The sequence below is a fragment of the Nicotiana sylvestris genome, chromosome 1, assembly GCF_000393655.2.
Source record: "Nicotiana sylvestris chromosome 1, ASM39365v2, whole genome shotgun sequence".
NCBI classification, from domain to species: Eukaryota; Viridiplantae; Streptophyta; class Magnoliopsida; order Solanales; family Solanaceae; genus Nicotiana; species Nicotiana sylvestris.
In genome coordinates, this window is record NC_091057.1 from 36,966,502 (window position 1) to 36,982,255 (window position 15,754).

General features: G+C 42.3%; 1 protein-coding gene across 1 annotated transcript; it reads right to left on the bottom strand.

Annotated features, from left to right (window-relative positions):
- Nucleotides 1-1,457: 1,457 nt before the first annotated feature.
- On the bottom strand, nucleotides 1,458-8,106 carry LOC138868787 (uncharacterized). The gene is made up of 4 exons (XM_070146358.1): nucleotides 7,682-8,106; nucleotides 2,181-2,265; nucleotides 1,662-1,937; nucleotides 1,458-1,580 (listed from the first exon to the last, which is right to left on the bottom strand). Exons 1-4 carry the CDS (start codon nucleotides 8,104-8,106, stop codon nucleotides 1,458-1,460), a joined length of 909 nt encoding a protein of 302 aa, XP_070002459.1.
- Between the last annotated feature and the right edge of the window lie 7,648 nt (nucleotides 8,107-15,754).

Sequence of the window (15,754 nt, forward strand, 5' to 3'; positions counted from 1 at the left end):
ATTTGCCATTTACAATATCATGGAAGTCGGCCTCGGTTGCCCAATAGCCAAAGTCTTGAAAACTGAGTAGGGCATCAAGTTGATACTTGCCCCCAAATCACATAGAGCCTTACCAAAGTCCAAACTCCCAATGGTGCAAGTAATGGTGAAAACACCGGGATCTTCAAGCTTCGGGGCCATTGAATGCACTATTGCACTAACTTAGTGGGTCATCTTGATAGTTTCACAATCCATGGATCTTTTATTTGTCACCAAGTCCTTCATGAATTTAGCATAGCCCGACATTTGTTCAAGAGCCTCCACCAAAGGCACATTAATAGATAAGCTCTTCATCATGTCAATGAACTTTTTAAACTGATTGTCATTTTTCTGCTTCGTGAGCCTTTGAGGATAAGGTGGAGGTGGACTTGGCAAAGGACCCTTGGCTTTAGGCACAACTGCCTCCGGCAAGTCTATTACATGTTTCGTAGATGGGTTCACATCATTCTGAGTCTCCACCTCGGCATTTTGAATATCAATTCTCACTTCTTCATTCACATTCTCATCAATCACATTTTCATCCACCAAAGGAATTTCATCTTCTTGCAACTCAACGTCATCACTCAAAACTGCTTTTTGCTTGGAGGCATTCACATCACCGCCTCTTCCACTTCTCGTAGTCACCGCTATCACATGATTGTTCCCACCCTTTGGGTTAACTACCGTATCACTTGGTAGTGCCCCATTAGGGCGAGTTTTCAAGGATTGTGAGATCTGGCCTAATTGAACCTCCAAGTTTCTGATTGAAGTATTGTGGGAAGACAACTGAGTATCAGAGTCCGCATTCTTTTTCATCATCTGTTCAAACATCATTTCAATTCTCCCCATTTCGTTGTTAGAGGAACTAGGACCTTGGGATAGAAATGGGGTTGGATTGTTCGGTTGTTGGTACATTGGGAGCCTTTGAAAGCCTTGCCCTCGATTTCCTTGATTGCCATTGTTCCAACCTCCCTGATTGTTGTTACCACCCCAATTGTTGTTGTTACCATTCTAATTACCCTGACTGTTCTGATTGCCCCAATTGGAATTTTGGTTGTTGTTCCCCCAATTATTGTTCCTTTGTTGTTGTTGATTGCCCCAATTAACTTGGGGTCTCCATTGTTGTTGTTGGAAGAATTACCCCTTTGGCCTTGATAGTTGTTCACGTATTGTACCTCTTTATTCTGCCTATCATAACCATCATCCTGGAATCCACCACAATCATTGTCAAATTGATCCAAACTCCCTTGGTTCTGTTGACCTCTTTGTCTTCTTTTGTTCACTAGTATGTTGACACCCTCTATAGCATTCACTTGGCACAGATTTTGAACTTGTTGCAACTGTGCTTTTGCTAGCTGATTCATTGCACTTGTCAGCTATGCTATAGCCTGCCCATGGTCATGTAGCTCTTTGTGAAAGTGAGTGACCGTAGGGTCACCCTATGGCACATTGGCTCTACTTTTCAAAGCAGAGGATGTGTCAGCCATATCGTCAAGATTGTCACAAGTCTCATCATATGACAGCTTTATGAAGTTACCCCCAGCAAGTTGGTTCACTATGCACTAGTTTGTTGTTTTAATGCCCCAGTAGAAAGTCTGTTAGATCATCGCCTGAGTCATATCATTGTTGGGGCATTCCTTTACCATTGTTCTATAATGCTCCCAAATCTCATGTAATGGTTTGGTGGGCTCCTGCTTGAAGGCTAAGATCTCATCTCTCAATGTTGCAATGTGCCCAGGTGAGAAAAACTTCGCAATGAACTTATCCACCAACTCATCCCAAGTAGTGATGGAATGGTTGGGAAGTCGCTCAAGCCAATCCAATGCATTCCCTTTAAGTGAGAAAGGGAAGAGTCTCAACCGAAGTGTATCCTCGGACACATTTGTTTGCTTGCTCCCCCAATAGCTATCCACGAAACCCTTGAGATATTTATAAGCATTCTAATTGGCAGCGCCCGTGAAGTACCCACGCTGCTCCAACAATGTCAGCATCACATTGGTAATTTGAAAATTGCCCACCCGGATCCGGGGTGGGACAATTTCACTTGCATAGCCTTGGTTGGGAAGCACTCGAGGATCCACTCTTGGAGGTGGCAGGGGAGGGTCTGGAATATTATCATTGTCCTGGCGGCCTCTCCTTTGTCCTTGAGGCACAATAGGGACCTCATCATCAACATTGTTATCTACCTCCTCCCACGGCGGAAGATCTCCAAGAGGTGCGTTGTTTAAGTTTGCTGCCATTTTGTACCTAAAGTTGTGACGCACACAAATTAGTAACACAGAAGGAAAGAAGAACAATACACAAAATTATTTTGATAGATAGCCAAAACCGTAGCTCCCCGACAACGGCTCCTTAAATCTCTGATCGAGGCCAACCCTCCACCACTACAATGTAGCGAGAGTGGTCAAAGAAGCTTTTATCCTAGAAGGTCGGGATCGATTTCCAAAAGGAGCTAGAAATGGGAATTGAGTTTCTATCTAAATTGGAGTTGCGTAGTTGTTCCTAGTTGCACTTCTAAACAAAGTTGGTTTTGATATTACTTCTAAATTTATACTACTAAGATTCTAAATTAAACTAAGTTAAGCTAAGAGTAAACTATTGAAGGTTGTCTAAATAGTTAAGAAGGCACTAGGGAAGTAACTTTCTCCTAGGTAGATACTTGACGGGTTCTCGAGTCTAAGGCTAGGTTGTCATATTTGGGAATTATGATATAACCATTGCATGATACTTCTCACTCTATACCTCTCGGTAGTTTGAGTGATTTTGCCCTAATTGACTTTCTCAAGACCTATTGGGTATGATAATTTGTGCAAGCAATTGAGGTTCAAGTCGGGTATTACTATCTCTAGGTTTAACCCTTTAATTGGGGCTATCAGTCTCTTGAATACACCCAATTCCTTGTTGGACCAATTTTCCTAAACTTAGGCTCTCTTTCTCAAGAAGAGCCCAAGTAAAATAGGCATAAACTAGTTATTGCAACCACTAATTTAACATTAAAACCATAAATTAGACCAAATATCAAACACCCATAGACATTCAAGCATTAAAACACAAGACTCATCAAATACCCACACTAGGGTTGAGCCACAACCCTAGCTAATAGGTCTAGCTACTCATGATAATAGAAGAAAACAAAGAAATAGAAGAAGAAAAACCAATAATATTTAATTACTAGCTAAAACTTGAAGATTCCATGATGAAACTATTGTAAAATTACTCAAAGTAGTAAAGGGACATTGTTCACGAGCGCAGCTCTGCTTAAAATTACAACTGATGACCTAAAAATGGGAAAATAAACTATTTATACTAAGCCAAATTTTCTGGACAAAATTACCCTTGCGGGGTTAGTGCAGACCTTACAAAACTGAGTGCGTCCGCACTGAGGCTCTTGGCTAAAAACTTCTGCTCTCTGAACTTGGCCACCGTGGGCCGCACAAAATGCACCACGGCTGTGGTGGCTTCTATTGCGGTCCGCACAAAAAGGACCGCAGACCGCATTGGCAATATTCCCAAAGTTAGCAACTCTCTGAACTCCGGCTTTGTGGACCGCACAAAATCGAGTGCGGTCGCAATGAAGCCAATGCAGTCCGCATGAAATGCTTTGCGGCCGCATTGCTTGAATGTCCGAAATGAGCACTGTCTGATCTTCCTCTTTGCGGACCGCATAGAATGGACTGCGGCCGCATTTGTCCTGTTACACTGTGCTTGGACTTGTTCTTGGTACTTGTGCATGTTTCACTCCTTTTTGAGCTGGTTTTGACCAATTGTCACCTTGTTGACCAAACCCTACAATCAAGTACAACATGTAAGCCTTTGGGACTATTTTGTACACATTTCTAATCAAAATTCAAGTAAGAAGGAGTGTGAAATGCATCGTAATCCCTAGTTGTCAATCGCCCCGAATCTATCCAAAATCAGAATCAATATCATCAATACATGCAAAGGAACAAAGTCCACGCGAAAATTATCAAATTAAATCAAATATCCCGAAATTGGCAAAGCCCAACCCTCGGGCCCATGTCTCGAAATCCGATAAAAATCACAGCACTCGAATCCTTATCCTTTCACGAGTCCATACATACCAAATTTATCAAAATCCTACTTCGTTTGGTTCCTCAATCACCCAATTTTAACTCTCAACTTTCAAGCCCTAATTCCCCAATCTTTCACCCTTAAATCCTACAAATTCCAAGCTTAATCTACTGAAAATCATTATAGAATCGAATATTAAGTTAAAAAATCTTACCTCAACATGTTTTCCCTTGATTCCCACTGCAAAACCCTCCAAAAGCTTCAATCCCGACTTCAAAAATGGTGGAATGGGCCAAATTTAGCGAAAGGGAACTTATATACTTTCTGCCCCAGGTATTTCGCACCTGCGCACAATACCTCGCACCTACAGACTCGCACATGCGGTCCCAGGTGCGCACCTGCGACACCAGATCACCCTCGGATTCAAGCCTAAGGATTTTCAAACTTCCGAATTCCGCAAACAACGCCAAAACCTATCAAATCTCATCCAAATGACCTGATATTTGGCACACACGTCACAAATAACACTAGGACCTACTCCAATTTTCGTAATTCCATTCCGACCCCGATATAAAATTTCCACTGCCGACCGAAAAACGCCAAATTTCCAATTTCGCCAATTCAAGCCTAAATCTACCACGGACCTCCAAATTACATTCTGAACATGCTCCTAAGTCCAAAATCACCTAATGAATCTATCCGAACCATCAGAATTCATATTCGATAACTTCTACACATTAGTCAACATCTGGTTGACTTTTCCAACTTAAGCTTCCAAATAAGCGATTAAGTATCTCATTCCACTCCAAAACTATTCCGAACCCGAACCAACCAACACGATATGATGAAATATAGCTGAACAACACATAAAGAAGTAGAAATGGGGGAAATGGGGATGTAACTCATGAAACGACCGGTCGGGTCGTTATATCCTCATCCTCTTAGACAAACGTTCGTCCTCGAACAAGTCAAGAAACATACCTGAAGCCTCTAAACAAGTGTGGATATCTGCTCCGCATCTCCTGCTCGGTCTCCCAGGGGGCCTTCTCCACCGGCCGACCTCTCCAATACACTTTCACTAAAGCTATATCCTTTGATCTAAACTTTCGGACATGCCGCTCCAAATAGCCACTGACTCCACATCATAAGTCAAATCACCATCTAACTGAACCGTACTGAAATCTAAAATATAAGATGGATCGCCAATATACTTTCGGAGCATAGAAACATGAAATACCGTATGCACACTCGACAAGCTAGGTGGCAAAGCCAGCTCATAAGCCACCTCCCCAATCCTCCGAAGCACCTCAAAAGGTCTAATGAACCGAGGACTCAATTTACCCTTCTTCCCAAATCTCAAAACACCTTTTATGGGTGAAACCTTCAGAAAAACCTTCTCCCCAACCATGTAAGACACATCATGAACTTTCCTGTCAGCATAACTCTTTTATCTCGACTACGCTGTACGAAGACACTCTTGAATCACTTTCACCTTGTCCAAAACATCCTGCACCAAGTCTATACCCAAAAGCATGGCCTCACAGGCTCAAACCATCCTACTAGAGATCTACACCATCTCCCATATAAAGCCTCATATGGAGCCATCTAAATGCTCAACTGATAACTATTGTTAATTGCAAACTTTGTGAGTGGTAGAAACTGATCCCATGAGCCCCTAAAATCAATGACACAAGCGCGAAACATGTCCTCCAATATCTGAATAGTGCACTCAGACTGCCCGCTCGTCTAAGGTGAAAAGTTGTGCTCATCCCAACCTAAGTACCCAATTCTCGCTGCACGACCGTCCAAAACTACGATGTAAACTGAGTACCTCTATCGGAAATAATAGAAACTAGGACACCATGCAGGTGAACAATCTCTTGGATACAAATATCTGGTAACCACTCTAAGGAATAGGTAGTACACACAGGAATAAAGTGCGCGAACTTGGTCAGCCGATCCACAATCACCCAAATAGTATCGAACTTCCTCAAAGTCTATGGGAGTCCAACTACAAAATCCATGGTGATCTGCTCCCATTTCCTATCTGGAATATCTCTCTGCTGAAGCAAGCCACCCGGTCTCTGATACTCATATTTCACCTGCGGACAATTGAGACACCGAGCTACAAATCCCACTATGTCTTTCTTCATTCTACTCTATCAGCAGTGTTGTCTCAAATCCTGATACATCTTCGCGGCACCCGGATGGATGGAATACCGCGAGCTATGGGCATCCTCCAGAATCAAATCCTGAAGCCCATATACATTGGGCACACATATCCAACCCTACATCCTCAATACCCCATCATCACTAATAGTCACATCTCTGGCATCGTCGTGCTGAACTCTATCCTTGAGGACAAGTAAATGAGGATCATCATACTGGCACTCTCTGATGCGATCGAACAAGGAAGATCGAGAAACCACACAAGCTAAGATTTGACTAGGCTCCGAAATGTCTAACCTCACGAATCGATTGGGTAAGGCCTGAACATCAACTTTAAGATGTCTCTCCCCAATAGGAATATACGCCAAACTGTCCATATTTATCGCTTTCCTACTCAAGGCATCGACCACTACATTGGCCTTCCCCGGATGGTACAAGATAGTGATATCATAATCCTTTAGCAGCTCCAACCATCTCCACTGCCTCAAATTGAGATCCTTCTGCTTGAACAAGTGTTGGAGGCTACGATGATCAGTAAACATCTCACAAGACACATCATAGAGATAATGCCTCCAAATCTTCAATACATGAACAATGGCAGCCAACTCCAAATCATGAACAAGGTAGTTCTTCTCATGAGGCTTCAACTGAAGAGATGCATAAGCAATCACTGTACCCTCCTGCATCAACATACACCTAATACCAACTCTAGAAGCATCACAATATACTGTATATGAACCTGAAGTTAATGGAAAAACTAATAGTGGAGCTATGGTCAAAGCAGTCTTGAGCTTCTAAAAGCTCGACTCACACTCGTCCAACCACCTGAAAGGAGCACCATTTTGAGTCATTTTGGTCAAGGGTGATGTAATAGATGAAACTACCTAAATGAAACGACGGTAATAACCCGCCAACCCATTAAAGCTACGAATATCTGTGGCTGACGACAGTCTGGACCAAATCTGAACCACCTCTATCTTCTTCGGATCAACCTAAATACCCTCACTGGATAGCACGTGCCCCAAGAAAGCTAATGAACTGAGCCAAAACTCACACTTGGAGAATTTTGCATAAAGCTTCTCCTCCCTCAACCGATGCAGTACAACTCTTAAATGCTCAACGTGCTCCTCCTAACTACGCGAGTGCACCAGAATATCATCTATGACTACAATAATAAACGATTCGAGATAAGGCTGAAATATGTTGTTCATCAAATGCATGAACGCTGCTGGGGAATTGGTCAGCCTATAAGACATCACAAGGAACTTATAATGACCATATGGGATACTGAAAGCCGTCTTAAGAATATCCGAGTCCCTGATCTTCAACTGGTGATACCCCCCTAAGATTAATCTTGGAGAACACCCTCGCTCCCTAAAGCTGGTCAAATAAATCATCAATACGAGGCAAAGGATACTTGTTCTTGATTGTGACTTTGTTCAACTTCCTGTAATCAATGCACATTCTCATCGTGCCATCCTTCTTCTTCACAAATAGAACAGGCGCACTCCAAGGTGACAAACTAGGCCGAATAAACCCCTTATCTATGAGTTGCTGATGCTGCTCCTTCAACTTCGCTAGTGCCATACGATTTGGTGGAATAGAAATGGGTTGAGTGCCCGACACCAAATTAATACCATAGTTAATATCCTTTTCTAGTGGTATGCCCGACAGGTCTGCAAGAAACACATCTGAAAAGTCCCTCACCACTAGGACTAAATCAATAGTAGGAGTCTCTACACTAACACTCCTCACGATGGCCAAATAAGAAAGGCAACCCTTTCCAACCATCCGTTGGGCCTTCAAAAACGAAATCACCCTACGGGGAACAAAATCAGTCGAACCTCGCCACTCAATCTGTGGCACACCTAGCATAGCCGACGTCATTGTCTTCGCATGACAGTCTAAAATAGCACGATACAGATATAACTAATCTATGCCCAATATCACATCAAAATCTACCATACAAAGCAACAAAAGGTCAACTTGGGTCTTCAAACCCCTAATAGTCACCACACATGACCGATATACGCGGTCCACAATAATAGTATCGCCCACCGGAGTAGATACACGAACAGATGAAACAAGAGACTCACAGGGCATATCCAAATAATGAGCAAAATATGATGACACATATGAGAAAGTGGAACCAGGATTAAATAACACAGAGGCATCTTTGTGGCAAACTGAGACAATACCTGTAATCATAGCATCAGAAGCAATAACATCTGGTCTAGCTGGGAGTGCATATAAATGGGCCTGACCACCACCTGATCAACCTCACCCTCTTGGGTGACCCCTAGTTGATTGACCCCCACCCCTAGCTGCCTAGGCGGGTGGTGAAGTAACTAGAGCTAAAGTCGAAGGCAGACTCTTCTATTGAGATGGACCCCTAAGAAGACGAGGACACTGTCTTCTCATATGCCTAAACTTTCCACATTCATAATCCCTAGTGCGGGGGATGGGGACTGAAGGGAACCCCTAGCACCGGGATGACAAATAAAAGAACCTCGCAAGGAAGAGCCTTGAACTGATGGAGCATGGGATAGACTCTGGGATGGAAGGGCACTAAGTGATAAATGTCCCTCATGAGAATTGTGAGAACCATGGCCCGATGATGCCCCACGATAAACTGGGTGAGCTGACAGAGCATGTCTAAATGGACAACCTCTGTCGTGCTGAAACAGGTCTCTTGAAGGAACATCACCAAAACTACCAGATCCCCGAGACCTTTTGGCCTCTCTCTAATCTCGCTCCTAGCGACGAACTAACTCAATCTCTTGGGCAATATCAACAACTTGCTCAAAAGTAGCTCCTAACACCCTCTCTCTAGTCATGAGAATACGAAGCTAATATGTGAGGCCATCCACGAACCTCCTGATCCTCTCTCTATCCGTAGGAACCAACCAGGCAGCATGACAAGCTAACTCTGAAAATCTCACCTCATATTGCGTCACAGTCATATCATCCTAACGCAACTGCTCAAACTGCCTGTGTAGCTCCTCCCTAAGAAACTGTGGCATATACTTCTCCAAAAAGAGAGCGGAGAAATGCTGCCAGGTACATGGCGCTACACCAACAAGCCTACACCTCTCATAAACCTCCCACCAAGTAAAAGCAGATCCTGAAAACTGGAAGGTAGTGAACTGGACCCCACTAGTCTCCAAAATACCTACGATCCAAAGCATCCTCTAACACTTGTTCAAAAAAAACCTGGGCATCCTTTCCCTCTCCATCACTGAAAGTCGGAGGCTGAAGTCTACCAAACCTCTTTAATCTACACTGCTCCTCATCAGGCATGACTGGAACCACATAATCCTGAGCAGGTGTAACCGGCTGGGCTGGAGGTGCCTCTAGTGTCTGAAGTCCCTGCACAACCTGCTCAGGTGTGCGAGCGGCGGGAGTCTGAGTGCCTCCCCCAGTCTGAGATGTAGCTGCGGCCATAGCAACTGAGACCGCCTGAGCCAGGCTAGTGCATACTGATAGAATCTGGGCAAGGACCTCCTGAAGGCCTGGGATAATAATCGGCACAACCGGTTCTTGAGCTGGTCCTGCTGGAGCGTCCGCAACTGGGACCGGATCGTGAACTGGGGTGGCTGGTGAATCTACAGGTGCTGCCCTAGTTGATGTGCGGGCTACACCTCTGCCCCTACCACGGCCTCGAACACGACATCGGCCTCTAGTGGTTTGAACTGGTGGTACTGGTGGCCATCCGTCCTTACCGGTAGCACGTATCCTCACCATCTGTGAGAGATTAGAATAACAGAAGTTTAGTTACCAGAATCAATATATTCGCACGACAGGAATTCAAGAATATGAAGTTTTTCGTAAAGGTTCTACAGCCTCTCGAAGATAACTATAGACGTCTCCGTACAGATCTGCAAAACTCTACTAAACGTGCTCATGACTAGTGAAACCTATGTAACCTAGGCTCTAATACTAACTTGTCACGACCCCAAACCACCCTGACCGTGATGGCGCATATCGTAGTACTAGGCTAGCCGATTCGACATTTATATCATAAATAGGTCTTTTTGTTAATTCATTTACTCATCAGATATTATCACAAATCTTTCATTTAAACATTTCAAAAAAGCAGATAAATATGAAAAACAACAAACACTGTCCGATCCCGGAGTAACTAGTCATGAGCCACTAAAATACAATCTGATACTGACTACTCAATACAGGATGAGTCTGATAATTACAAATACTAAAAGATAGAAAGGAGAAAGGAAGGGTTACGGACGTCGTCCAACTACCTTGCGAACTCCAGAAATGCTCTGAAGGAAAAGATAAGCTCTTACTCGGATGTCCTAGCACCTGGTTCTGCACATAAGGTGCAGGGAGTAACGTGAGTACGCCAACTCAGTAAGTAACAATTATAAATAAAGGCTGAGTGCAGTGACGAGCATTTGAAATCATATACATCTCATAACATAAAAATTTCAGTGGAAATAATAAAGCCCAATAAGTAATTAGATTTCGAACATCTCGTAAAAATCCAATTTCAATGAAAGTTTTTTATAACATTTGTTCAACATTTTCAATAGAGGCTCAGTATAAAAAAAAGAGTGAAAACAATAATTTCATAAAACAAGCCCTTCGGGCAAAGTATCACTCATAAATACAGCCCCCCGGGCAAGCCTCTAAGTCACTCGACTCAACCTTCATCAATCAATACTCACACTCAATAGGTACCTTATAATAACCGCTGCACGTGCAACCCAATCCATAAATATATTGCGCTCACTGGGGTGTGTTGACTTTGGAAGGCCTCCTACAGCCCAAGCGCTATATCACTGCAGCGTGCAGCCCGACCCATTATCGCTGCGGTGTACAACCCGATCCATATATCACTACGGCGTGTAGCCCGTTCCATATATATATATATATATATATATATATATATATAGGCGACATGCAGCCCAAACAACTTTCATATATTTAAAAATAGAGTAATGAAACTGAATCAAACAATAAACAGGTAAAAATCATTACTAAGGATATGCTTTCGAATCAAAGCAGTGTGAGGATAATAGTAAAATACCACTAAAGGTCCAAACAGTACGACACAAGGCCCAAAACATGGCATTAAGCCCAAGTTGGCAGAATCATTTCTAAAACACATAGATATCATATAGAGTTTATCAAAATATGCAACTTTACAGTTGCCACGGGACGGACCAAGTCACAATCCCTATTGGTGCACGCCCACACGCCCGTTACCTAGCATGTGCGTCACCTCATTTATCAAAATAGTACGAAATTCCGGTGTTTCATACCCTCAAGTCTAGATTTACAATCGTTACTTACCTCCAACCAGATAAAATCAACTCCATGATGCCTTTGTCGCTCAACTTGGCCTCAAATCGCACCGAATCTATCCAAAATCAGAATCATATCATCAATACATGCTAAAGGAACAAAGACCATGCGAAAATTATCAAATTAAATAAAAAATCCCGAAATTTGGCAAACCTGACCCCGGGCCCACATCTCGAAATCCGATAAATATTACAACACTGGAATCCTTATCCTCTCACGAGTCCATACATACCAAATTTACCAAAGTCCAACTTTGTTTGACCCATCAATCACCCAATTTTAACTCTGATATTCCAAGCCCTAATTCCCTAATTTTTAACCCTTAAATCCCACAAATTCCAAACTTATTATACTGAAAATCATCATAAAATCGAGTATTAAGTTCAAAAATCTTACCTCAACAAGTTTCCCCTTGATTCCCTCTTCAAAACCCTCCCAAAGCTTCAAAACTGACTTCAAAAATGGTGGAATGGGCCATATTTCGCGAAGGGGAACTTATATACTTTTTGCCCTAGGTATTCGCACCTGAAGACAATACCTCGCACCTGCGGACTCGCACCTACGGTCCTAAGTCACACCTGCATAAATCACTTAAAGGACTGGGACCGCATCTGCGGTTAGTCACCGCACCTACGGTGCTGCAGATGCGTAGAAATAACCGCATCCATCCCGAGGCCCTCGGGACCTCAACCAAACATATCAACAAGTCACATATCATCATTCAAACCTTTACCAACCCTTGGAACACTTAAAACAACATCAAAGCATGAAATCACCCTCGGATTCAAGCCTAAGAATTTTCAAACTTCCGAATTCCGCACACGATTGCAAAACCTATAAAACCTCGTCTGAATTACCTGAAAATTTGCACAACACGTTACAAATGACACTAAGGACCAACTCCATTTTATGGAATTTCATTTCGACCCCGATATCAAGATTTTCACTGCTGATCGGAAAATGCCAAATTTTCAATTTTACCAATTCAAGCCTAAATCTACCATGGACCTCCAAATTACATCCCGAAAATGCTCCTAAGTCCAAAATCACCTAAAAAAGCTATCCAAACCGTAAGAATTCAAATCCGATAACTTCAACACATAAGTCAATATCTGAACCCGAACCAACCAACACAATGCGATAAAATATAGCTGAACAACACATAAAGAAGCAGAAATGGGGAAACGGGGCTGTAACTCATGAAACGACAGGTTGGGTCGTTACAGAAGTCAATAAACCGCGCTGGGCCCATACTCATTCACCAACTGTACAAGTCCGCTCACTCCTTATGGACATAAACTAAAGGTGCGACGGTACATTCTAATCCAAAGTCAAGTTGTATCCTTCTCCATATCAAGCAACTCATTTCTGTCATATCCCATCTCCTGCCGTATAATAGTAAATATTCCAAATTAATTCCGTAGACCCAGTAACTGTCCAATAGGAATCCCGAATCACTCTAATCTTTTCCCAAGGCATGTAATCATTCTCCCACAGAACCCATATACTCCCCAGCCACTCTCCCACTTTGGTCAAACTCACTCCTTCGCTACCCAGTGATTGCCTTAATTCAAAATCTATCTATGTAGCTCTTGAATCGATAGATCGCTACCAATTTTAAACCTTTTTGAAAATCATCTTTCTTGAGCCAACAACACTAGGGACGCCAATTCGATCCTGAACCACTGCACACTGTGACCTTTAACAACCGTTTTCCCAGCACCATTCACAATACTCTGCCCCAAAGGCAAATTGAAGAAAACCATAACACCGACGAACTTAACACATTATATTCAATCAAGGACGACGACACCACATCACATATGAAGATTCCACCAAGCTCGAGAACACCAAGCCTCGTTACTCCATCAACCCAAACCAAAATGTTCATAGTCCGATGGCCTTTCCTCCTCCAGAAATAAAATATTGAATCTTTGAATCATGCACTGAGTAAACCTCCTTCCAAGTTATTCACTTCTTCCATGCATATACGATCATCCCACCATTACACCAATACCGTGAGATAGCAATGCACGAATCATCATAACAATCAACGTCAAATCTCAAAACCTTAGGTAATACTGATACAGAGCTAAAATGACAGAACAACTCCGCAAGGAGAACAATCGTCCTATCAAATACGCTGGGAGGAACATCCTGCACCACATCTGCAGTACCATTGCATGCAATTCCTAAATTCTCGAATTATAATACACATTCACGTCGTATAAGATTGTGTAGGAAAGAAACAAAGGCAGAAGACTTAAAGGAATCAATTCGCACGATGATGAATCAAGAAGGGAAGTACTCCTAACAACCTTGTAGTCTCTCGAAGATAAGCACAGACGTCTCTGTACCGATCCGCAAGACTCTACTAGACTTGCTCATGACTCGTGAGACCGAAGTGAACCTAGGGCTCTGATACCATGTTGTCACGGCCCAAAATCTACTAAAGGTATTGATGGCGCCGAAAATCACTATCAGGCAAGCCAACACTAAATAGTTAATTAAATTCTCATTTTAATATCTTTGAAATCATAAATTTGCTTCAATTTAACTAGTAAAAGATGAACTTTACAAAATACCAATATCAATACTGAATATCCCATAATCATCTCAGAACCCGATGTCACAAGTGCATGAGCATTTACTAGAAAATAAAATACAATAACTATCAGGAATACAAATTTCGGACAGAAAAGAAAATACAAATACACTGAAGGAGACTCTGCTTGTTGCGGATCGTAAGATGAGATGCAGCTCACCTAAGTCCCCATGTCAACCATGCCACTGTGCCCACTAGGCCACTAGCCATATAGGTGCATGTACAACAAAATATACAGCAAGTGTAGCATGAGTACGAAAATAACGCGTACCCAGTAAGTATCCAGTCTAATCTCGAAGAAGTAGTGACGAGAGGTTGACTCCAACACTTACTATGGCCAACAATAATGTATTGATAATATAGTTAATTATGGATTTTTTTAGACGACTATAAACTCAATAGCATGAAACGGGTAAATAATTCTTTTGTTAATATGAGATTTCCAAATTTATTTTCATCTTTTAATATCTCCGGCCAATGAGGCCACATCAATTATCAATACTTCCCAAACAATCAATTAAGCCATGCACAAATCATGTCGAGATCGTATGACCCGATCCAACATAATATTTAAATTGTACACTGCTAGAGGATCAAACAACACGAACCATAGATGCATCTAGTTAATTTGACGAGGAATTCGGCCCGTTCCACAAAAGAAAATACAATCAAACAGTCAATCAAGAGTTCTTCAATGAGCAATTACCCAAAGAAATGTTAATCCTCTTTTAACAGTTAAGAAAATGAAGTTTAAACTTTTTGAAATTCCTTTACCAAGTTCGTTATGATTTAAGCATTTTAAATTGACAATAAGGTTACAAATATCGCAAGTATAGCATGCTTTTGGGTCCTAGACTACCCGGAGTTAAGCATAATAGTAGCTACGCACGGACTCTCATCACCTCATGTGTATGTAGCCACCACAAATAGAAGCACATATTGAATTATTTCACCTATGGGGTTAATTCCATCTTACTTGTTTAGAAAGGAGACTTACCTCGCTCCAAAATTCCATGACTGGCTCCCAAGCCCTTCCGACGACTCAAATCGGTGACTAATGCTCAAAAACTAGTCAATAATTGTGCAAACTCATAAATATATACTCAAATACTCATTATAATCCTATTTATATCAATTTTCAACTCCGTTCGAAAAGTCGATAAAATCATTCTCTAGCCCACATGCCCGGATTCCAAAAATTTTCGTAGATAAACTTTACCCATAACCCCACGAACTTAAATATATGGTTTCTTCTCAATTCCATGCCTAATTTCATGGTCAAAATTTAAGAATACCAAATTCTAGGTTTTCTACAAAAGCTCCAAAAATCGCCCAAACCGTATGAAAAATGGGTGAAATGAACTCAAACCCTGCTTTTAAAACATTCTGCCCAGCCCTGGTCCGATCTTCTCGCATTCGCGATCAAAGTCTCGCGTTTACGAAGGATCCAGACTCCTCTTCTTCGCGTTTGCGGTTGGGGCTCCGCGTTCGTGAAGGCTAATTGGATCCAGACCCCGCTTCCTCTTCTTTCTACGCGTTCGTGGTTGACCCTTCGAGTTTGCGTAGGTCCCTCAGGCCAATCCCTTCGTGTTCGCGACCTCC

What these genes read in the sequence shown, in the direction of transcription:
- LOC138868787 (XM_070146358.1), bottom strand. Translation starts at nt 8,106, where the DNA reads ATGACGTCGGCTATGCTAGGTGTGCCACAGATTGAGTGGCGAGGTTCG. An exon ending in ATAACAATGTTGATGATGAG is followed by an intron (nt 1,938 to 2,180) that starts GTCCCTATTGTG and finishes AAATATCTCAAG; the next exon opens with GGTTTCGTGGATAGCTATTG. An exon ending in GGGAGCATTATAGAACAATG is followed by an intron (nt 1,581 to 1,661) that starts GTAAAGGAATGC and finishes ACAACAAACTAG; the next exon opens with TGCATAGTGAACCAACTTGC.